At 32.7% G+C, this 9542-nt stretch overlaps 1 protein-coding gene across 2 annotated transcripts; it reads left to right on the top strand.

Annotated features, from left to right (window-relative positions):
* The first annotated feature begins 3038 nt into the window (after positions 1-3038).
* On the top strand, positions 3039-8755 carry LOC102660098 (homeobox protein KNOX3). 2 transcript variants are annotated; one of them, XM_006598147.4, is made up of 5 exons: positions 3039-3766; positions 3904-3936; positions 4392-4497; positions 5967-6205; positions 8134-8755. In XM_006598147.4, exons 3-5 carry the CDS (start codon positions 4470-4472, stop codon positions 8323-8325), a joined length of 459 nt encoding a protein of 152 aa, XP_006598210.1. In that variant the 5' UTR covers positions 3039-3766; positions 3904-3936; positions 4392-4469; the 3' UTR covers positions 8326-8755. The 2 variants fall into 2 exon arrangements, with proteins under 2 accessions (XP_006598210.1, XP_040865463.1); XM_041009529.1 differs by having other exon boundaries at positions 3039-4497.
* The last annotated feature ends 787 nt before the right edge of the window (positions 8756-9542 follow it).

The following is a 9542-nucleotide window of genomic DNA, read 5'->3' as shown; positions in this document are numbered from 1 at the left end:
AATTTAATGTGGACAAACCCTAAGATAAATGGAAAGTGATATTATTCATTTTTGCATACAGAGAGGGCTAGGAGTTGCCTCAACACTTTTGGGGTTTTACTTCCAAATGGTCAAATTACAACTCAGCTATATATAAGGTGCATTTACTCGTTGTCATTGTTATAGTTAGTAATTAATTATGACATCAAGAGAACTATGTTACTCTCTCACTACTCGGCAAACCCCGACTCAAAGCAATTGACTCAATTGTTCAAAGAGCACTTTTTGGATTATGTTACGTGGTAATCGTGCAATTTATGGTCACGATGATTGATGTATGTAAAAAATTTTCAATTTTCCAATTATGTAGTTTGTTTGTTTTGGTGATGGAATGGGACTTGATTTGAGGCAAATGTGATTTGAAAAATTATGGAAAAAACTACAGTGTTTTCTTGATCCTTTGTGAAGTTCTCTATAAACTTTTATCCCCGAACAATGAGCTTTTTACTTTTGTGATTTTTCACATCCAAATTGTTCTTTTTATTGGTCTTAATTGTTTTCAAGCTAATCTATATACGGTTTTGTTGGCTATGTGCAGCTTTTGTTCTTAGTAAACTTATACTATTTTCCTTTACTACTACCTACTTACATTTATATCTATATCTATATAAACTTATTATCATATTACTTAAGGTGAGCTTGTTTAAATTTAAAATAAGTAATTTTAAAATAAATATTTTTTATATAAGTATTTTTTTAAGAAGCAAATAGGATTTACTTATTAAAATAAGCAAAAAAATATTTTTTAAGTGGAAACAGTTTAGAAAAATATACTAAAAAATAGAAAGTTGTTTATTTCAACAAATAAGTGTAAAGAAATGGGCCCTTAGTATACAATACTCCTAATTTAAAAAAAAAATCATATTTGATGTTTTAACTAGTGTTAAACAATTTTTCTAGTGAAGGCTTATGATTTTGTTTTATTGTTGAGAAAATAATTGTGAAATGAAAAGGGAAAGGTTTACAATTGAGGGACAAGTGTTTTCCATGAAAATTTATTTCATTCATCTCATCTCTAATACAAAGAGAAAGATATTGAAATAAATCATGCACCACGACATCTTATGACTTAGTGTCCACCTCTAGGCTTAGTGCCACTCCTAGGACATAGTGTCCATTCCTTGGCTTTGTGTCACTTCCCAGGTTTAGTGCCACCCTAGACTTGATGATATCCTAGGCTTAGTGCTTCCTTGAGTCTCTTGGTTATTCCATGGCTTAATGTTAAAGGCATCATATAAATACTATTTAGGTACCCTCCTCCCCCCTCCCCCACCCCCACCTTAAATGATATCATTAATGGAAGAGTAGTAATGAGTATGACAAACATAGGAATCATGTATTGCATTATTAACTTTGTGGGTATGTGATTGTTTGATATATTTGGGCTATAATGATTTTAGTTTTGTGTAATGACTAGTGTATATATGTATGACTACCTGTGTTTGAGGGGTACATACTACCCTGCTTTATACTAATTGTTAATATACTTCCATGAGATATTCTTGAATACTTTTTTCAGCCATACAATAATCAGGATATACCATTCGATATGCATGTGTTAAAGAACGCATATGTTATACGTGTGTTTACTCTCTTGCCTCTATCGTACTTTACCACAAAACCTCCATTCTCCTTGTTTGTGTTTTATTGTTTGGTTTTAAGAAGTGAACAGGCAAAAAGAATCACAAGAAAGTCATATCGATAGTGCAGATGGATGCTAGACATAGTCACTAAAGGTTGGGCGGTCTATATGTTTTGCTTTGTGTTTATGTTTTTTTGTGTATAGTATCTATAGGAACCGGGATGGCCAAGACTTATCCCCTTAAATACCTTGATGTATATTTGTCTAGTTATATTGTGTACCCCAACCTTTCCTTTTGAACAACTTATATCTCCTAAACTTTTGTTCTTCTTTTGGCATGTACTCTGATTTTTTAAGAAATTTTTTGCATGAGGATAGGTTTCAAAAGAAGAACAAAAGTGTTTATTTTTTTAGGTTATTAATCTTTGTTTCTATCATGATTGATATTTTGTTATAATAATTATTTTATCTCTACAATTATAAACTAATGTTATCAAAGTAGAAGATTGTTGGATTTTTTTTATTAACATTATTTAATCATTGGATTAATTTTAGATTATTAAATAATATTTCTATTATATATTGAAATAAATATTATGTTACCTTATAATTAATGATGAGTATTTGTTATATGGACTTATGATGTAAATGGGCCTATGATAAATTGAACTATTTCTTGGTACCTAAATGAATAGTTGACCCTAATGGAAAATATAAAATTGTTGGCTAGGGTGGGGACCATGGGAAAGTTTGTACAATGTTAGATATATCACTTTTTAAAATGAATGGTATGACTATTCACTATTAAAAAAATTATATTTTACGACGCACATTCTAAAACGGTTATATGGAATCGTCTTAGAATGTCACGCAATGACAATTATATAAATACTTTATTATTCAACGAAGACGGTTTTATAAAAACCGTCTTAGAAGACTGACATTCTAAGATAATTTTTTTAAAACTATCTTAGAAGTGAATGGCTGCGATTTCGAGCTGTAAAACCCTTTTTCCTTCGAATTTTGCTAGACCCGTACTTGCCCACACTCACACACTCACAAACCCTAACCACGACGCCACCACATTCTCTCGCTTTCCCTTCCCTTCAGCCATGCCCGAATCATGGGACCACCACATAACCGTCGTCGACCTCGTCGCCTCCTTAGCCATCACCACTCAACATTGTGAACCTCGGTGCTATGTTGGGTAGACCCAAAAAACCCCACATTCATGAAATCCTTAATGTACATACCCACATCGAGATCCATCTTCAAAATCAGATCTTTTGGCCGAACATTTAAGTACGAGACAAACGTGCAACCCTTTGGAGGTTGAGGAAGCTATCGGGGTTGTTGACAGTGGAGAAGTCCAGCGACATGATGAATGTGAGGCCACCGCAAACGGAGGAGGGGTTGAGGTTGGTGATGGAGGGTATACACATTGGGGTCATCTCCAGCCATAATGACGAGAATCTTCTCCTTGTACACCTTAATTGATTCCTTGTTTGCGAAGTCACCCTGTTTCTCACCACTAACAACATTTTCCAAGTCCCTTTCAGTGTTTTCTTCGTTCAGTAACTGACCAGAAAGTTTCCAGTAGGAGCAGGCTAAGATCAAAAGCGCAAAGGCTATAAGATCGAGCATTGTAGCCAGTCTTCCAAACAGGTACAGAACCAGAGTGCCATGTCGAGGAGTGTCGAGAAGGACTTGTTGTTAATGATGACGTGGTGGTTGTGGGTGCTATTGTAGTTGAGGTTGTTGTGGGGATGGTTCTCATTTTGTTTTAGGTTAGAAAGTTGAACAATGTGTTTGTGTGAGTTATTTGCCTTCTATTTTATGTCACAGACTTGGCCCTATTTTGTTGTTGCAGCATATAACTTGCAGGGTAAGGTGGTTTGTGGTAGGGTACCCCTTAACTCTTTATAGTATTGACCAATTTCTATCTAATACATCATGTTATTAACTCTCTTTTTATTCATTTTTTTTAAAACTCTTCTTACAAATTGAAATCATAAATAAACATAATAATAATTTGGTATTATGTAAACCCATTAGATACATTTGACACAGTCTCTTCCTTTTTATCGGGGATGTGGCAGACGGTGCTATCATTGTTAGAGAAGCTTGAGGTGTTATATTTGATCCGTAAGTGACTTTAATTAGATGTTGTTGTTCTCAACAAGATAATATGTTATGTTGTTCTAGAGTGTTTGAATTGTTAGGTAGTAAGTATGCTATTTTTTTTACTTGCATGGATCTTCGTCTTGTGGGCATTTATGTAGATATCGTTGGATGGACAACTACTCAAACCCATGGTATCTCCTTATAGTTTTAAAGCTCTGAATATTACTTATTATTTTGCATTTGCTAACTTGTTTTACATTGATGAAGTACAATGGTTTGTATGCCAATTTAACAGGAAGCATCTAGTTTGATAATGCAAACTTCATGTCATTGAGCATTTTGGAGGCATGCCACATAACTTATTTATAATCATTTAGTTAAAGTTAGAGTTTCACTTTAATAATATACATAATACTGAAAAGTCTGTATAAGATATTGGAGTGAAACTTTAATTTTTAATTTTTATTAGAGAATGGTATGAAAAGCATGTAAAGAATTGCGTCTAAATTTTTTAGCAAGTCTCATTAATAGCCTCAATGTCTCTTTATCTCTTACATGAGATAGTGCAGCTGGCTAGAGAGGATCCAAATCAATGATTAATGGGTAGATACATATTAATTATGTTTGACTCTTTTTGCTAATCCAGTGGGGACATGGACTCAATGGTGTCTGTCACAACAACAAGATATGCCCTTGCACAGCTTAAGTTGTCAACTAAAATACCATGGTATCTTTGGTATGTCAAAAATCAGGTGAGTGCATTTGAAAATTGTTCTTCCTCTCCCATATATATGCACTAACATTAGTAAATTACTAATTAGTTGCTATTGTTGTGTGTCTTATATATTATAGTTTTATTGCTATTATCTATCTAGCTAGCTAGGATTTATAATAGAGCTACTCCGAGGGACACTTTGGCACATGATAAATAAGATTATATATATATATATATATATATATATATATATATATATATATATATATATATATAAGCATCAAATTAGAAATTTTATTAGAATGAATAATGGATTGGACTATTGTATTCCTTACTCAATAATTAATGTCCTTCATTCCTAGAGTGATTAAACATTTCTGGTCTACAAATCAATCTTCACCTAATGCCAAATGTTGAACTTGCTTAAAATGTAAAGGTCCTATTGTCTTAAACTCCTAGTACCTTCACTTTTGTTATACCTACAGCTGCTGCCCATACTTAACTTCATTCACCCTTGTGGAGTAGACCTACATTTTGGCCCAACATAAAAAAGATAAGCATGGTTGTCACTTTATTGACTAACCCTCTGCCCTTACTTTGCTAATTATCAATTATCAAGTAAATTTTCATTTTGTTTCATTGATATTATTTATTTACGTGTTTAGGGATTAAATTCTACCGTACAAAAGATAAGCATAAAAATAAATAAAAAAGGCAATTTAGTTATTTGAAAACAACAATTGTGCAGATGATTTTGAAGATTGATGATATTGTAACTGTGAGGTAGAGTTATTTTTGGCTTCTTTTCTTTTCAGTTTAAGTTGACTAACTGTGCGGATAATGGCCCATTTGGACATGTGACCATTTTTATTCCTTTTGAAAGTCTTTTTCTTAAATTTTTTTTATCTAGGTTATTTTTGTTTATTTTTGTTAATTGTCACTTGTCATTGTTTTTATGTAACAATGATTTTTTATTTAGTCACCATTTAATAGAATAATTTGAATAAAAATAATCCTTACTTAATAATAAATTCATTATTTAAAATGCTCAAACTAGAGAAAAAGAAGTACTAGACTGATTTTTGTTAAAAACGTCTTCTTTAACAAACAGTCGGGTATAGCTAAGGACAGAGCCATTGCTTCGGTGTAAAAAGGAAATCCTTAGAGGAAAAAGTTGTCCTTCTTCCACCTAATTGATCAAGGGAGAGTAAAACAAGTTTTTAAGTGAGTGTAAAATGAATTACAATAAAAAATAAGATTAAAAATTATACATATGACTCTCCAAAAGTTTGACCCTCCCCGGCCCTTGTGTGAAAATTTTTTCTGATTAATTAATTGATTGATTCCTTGTTTGTACAATTCCGTGAAGGTGCAATGTTTTTCATGGTGGGACCATGGTTGAATAATGGACATGTACATCAAACAACCAAATGCATATTGGTTCATGATGGGCAAATGAACTTTGTATTGGGTTTATGCTTAACAATTTGTGTTTTCATGTGATAGATGAAGTTACTGAATCACCAGGAAAATATCGTAGTAGGATGGAGAAAGAGGCAATTGAGGGCAAGGGGATGAATGAAGTTCAAGAGCTAAAGGATAACCTTCTACGTAGATATAGCGGTTATATTATTAATCTGAAGCATGAAATTTCCAAAAAGAAGAAGAAAGAAAAACTGCCAAAAGAAGCAAAGCAAATCTTACTTGCATGGTGGAATATTAACTGTAAATGGCCATACCCAACGGTAAACATCTTTTCTTCCAAGAATCGTGTTACAAAAATTGGTGTGGAATTATGTTTAGTACATTACTAGTCTTGCTTACTCTTTAACACATTCATTATAATTACATAGAGCTTCTCAAATTAGTTTGTAGCATCTATAATATTTTTAGATTATTTCAAAATGCTTTTTGATGAAACTTATAAAAAAAAATCTTTTTTCTTACTCTAAATAAGTCTCATGATTAAATTTATAGTAAAAACACTTATTAATAAATAATATTTATGAGTCTTTTGTATTATTGTTCATTAAAATACACTATTAAGATTCGTACTAATTTAGCATTTGTGTAAAACCAAGTCTAGCTTGGGTATGTTTTGATCTTTAACTATGTTCTCATTGACCTATGCAAGACACGGATAAGGTTGCCTTAGCTAAATGAACAGGTTTAGACCAAAAGCAAGTAAATAATTGGTTTATAATGTAGGAACGCTTTAATAATTTTTTTAAAAAAAATACATTTTAAGACAATTTTTCCAAAAATTGTCTTGAAAAATCTTTTTTTTTTCAGAAAACTGTCTTAGAATAATAATTTTTTTAATATAGGTTTTTAAGAGACGTCGTAGAAAGTTTTGACTTTCCACAACAAACTGTCTTTGTAACTGTCGTAGAATTCGTAGAATTTTTTTTTTGCAGTAGTGATTTCATGGAACCCAGCTAAAAAAGTTTAATAAGATGCATTTTAAAATAGGAAATTCCACATTGAAAGTAAAGTATCTAATCCATCTAATATAACAAATTCAATCTCAGATGAGTTGATAATCTTCGCTAGAGAAACCATCTATTTCCTCTCGTACTCCTCTCTTCTCTTCCCCCCCCACCCCATATAGACCCCCTTGTTGTGCAGTATGTGATTACCTCTAAGTTAGTGTCTGTCTAGAACTTGTGATAAAATGCATGTATGTATTAATTGTCTGCTTGCATGTGAAAATTTGGGGATTGTTAGGATTTCTTCTTCTTGACCTTTAGAGTTTGTGTTTCATATCATTTCACCGGTCTATGATGAGAAGTGATATAAACCCTCATGTCCTCATCAAGAAGGCATGTCCTCAAGAAATAAGAGCCGCTATTGCTGAATCATGGGATCCTTCACTCCCACCTTTTCTCTTCATCAAAAAAGAAAGAAGAATATTTGCACAATAAAGTGATTTTTTCAGTGTTGAAACAATAAATAAGAAGAATGAAACAAGAGAGACCTAACATTTGAGCATTAACCCCATTACATACCATGGATATCCCCTATTTTTGCTTGTTGATTTTATGGTGTGACTTGGTTGATGTACAAGCCTATGGTAACACATTTGCTTATCTATTTAAGTGTTTATTCCTATAAACACTGAGAAGGGTGAGTTTGCGAGTGACCACATTCTCATTGGAAAGTTAATTTCTGAACACCCATGTATTTGTTTTATTTTTAGATCTTCAGTTTTATTTTAGAATTTACTTTTCTCTGACTGGGGAGAACCTTTAAGAGAGCTGCAGATTGGGGAAGAATGTAAAGATTACAATGGGGATAAATTCTTGTAAAGGTTTCTCTCCCTTTTTGCTCTTTATACTTTCTTGTGTGATTTTGTGCTTCCCAATGTCTATGAATAGATAAATCCCTAAGCTATAGGGTTATGATGTAGGATGTCCCTGTGAACCCCAATGTTTTATTTTAATTTAATTCTTATCTTTATTCAGTGAACTGAATTATTATTATTATCATTATTATTTCTTGTCCATAATAGATCATTCTGAACTTGTTTGAATCAAAATTTGTCAATGACCAGCATTATGGTTAAATGATAGATCTTGAAATAATTGGTTTACAAGAACATTGCATGATCACCACTTTGTGTACTCTTCTTCACTATCGTAACCCTTCTTCATTGCAAACATCTTTGCCACAGAAGCAAGGGTCACACAAAGAATGCAAAGCAAACAATCTGCACGGTCATATATTTGATCCTTCACCACGTTGGTCGTCGACGAGGAGATTCTTCACATCAAGTCATGGTGAAAAACGTACGTTGCGCATGTGGCAATACCCAAAGTCACGCAATTTCTCTATATCAACAACAAAATCTTGGACAAGCTATTGACCTGGGTGACCACCTATGCGCCTTATGATCTTAAAACAGATAACATACGGTCCACAGTGTCGTCGGTGTGTTCTCCGTCATTGCACTTGACACCTTCAGAACATTGCTCAGCACTAGCCGCATATATATATCTCCTCCCTTTCCCTTTACGAGGTTGCCTTCAGAAGAATGCACAAAGGGATTGGATACTTTACTTTTCATGTGGAATATATTACTTGCCATGATGGATTTGTGCCACTCTATTTAAAAAGTAATTTATCTAACCATTGGACAAACTTTCCCATGGTGAGGGACTTCTTTTGGTCTCCAACCCTAGCCACCATCTTCATTATGTACGAAATCCTTGTAGTCAAGTAGACAAAGGACCCTGAATTTCGTTATACGTAGTTTTAATTGAGATAATAAGTATGCATTCGATCTTTTCTTGAAATACACTCTTTCTAATATTTCATAATTATTATTGTATTATGAAATGACATAATTATACAACATTGTGTTTTGTAAAATTTATCATCCTTAAAATAAGGTTAATTAAGAAAAAGAAAAATGATTAACAATACAAAAAACTCTAATCTAAAAGGGTTTATTTGTCCAATGACAAGTGATCTTATCATTTATCATTTTGATATCAAGTTTATTGGTATGATTTGCTCGTAGATGATTGGTGGAGATCTCTCAATGTTTTGATTTATCTCCTCAAATTCTAAAAAGTTGTATTAGAACTGAATGGTTCAACTAGGTGACCGGCTAAGACAAGTATATAATAAAATTAATGGAGGATCCAAACATCTAAATTACCTGTATCGAAAGTCTTCCTAGCAGTTAATTCATATATGGAGATTGAAAGTGTTTTGGTAATGTTATGGTCAGGAAGCATGTCCACGAGTTGATGTAAGTTAATAGTGCTGCAAGTATCTAATGCATGTTGACGACAATCATAATGAATAATTTATTTGTTATTAGCAAATGTTAGTTGTTAATTATTAGCGGAGGGAATCAAATTCTCATGAGTTTTCCCTTCCTCTCTTCTCCTTTTATCACCAAACCAACCTTAGAACATATTGAGAACCATGAGGGGAAACATATATACTATGTGGAAAAACTCATTTAAAGAAAAAAAATATTAAAGTAAAAATGTAAATGCGAAGTCCCACGATACATTGGGTAAGAATAGATAAATTGAGCACCATGTAAGTGAAGCACCCAAAAACCTAATT

Source organism: Glycine max, chromosome 15 (assembly GCF_000004515.6).
Source record: "Glycine max cultivar Williams 82 chromosome 15, Glycine_max_v4.0, whole genome shotgun sequence".
Lineage (NCBI taxonomy): Eukaryota > Viridiplantae > Streptophyta > Magnoliopsida > Fabales > Fabaceae > Glycine > Glycine max.
The sequence above is the reverse complement of the archived record's forward strand: the minus strand, read 5'-3'. Positions and strand labels throughout refer to the sequence as shown.

Coding starts and splice junctions, on each gene's coding strand:
- LOC102660098 (XM_006598147.4), top strand. CDS start 4,470: ATGGTATCTTTGGTATGTCAAAAATCAG. Junction 4,498..5,966: donor TTTGGTATGTCAAAAATCAG/GTGAGTGCATTT, acceptor TTCATGTGATAG/ATGAAGTTACTGAATCACCA. Junction 6,206..8,133: donor GTAAATGGCCATACCCAACG/GTAAACATCTTT, acceptor TCTTTGCCACAG/AAGCAAGGGTCACACAAAGA.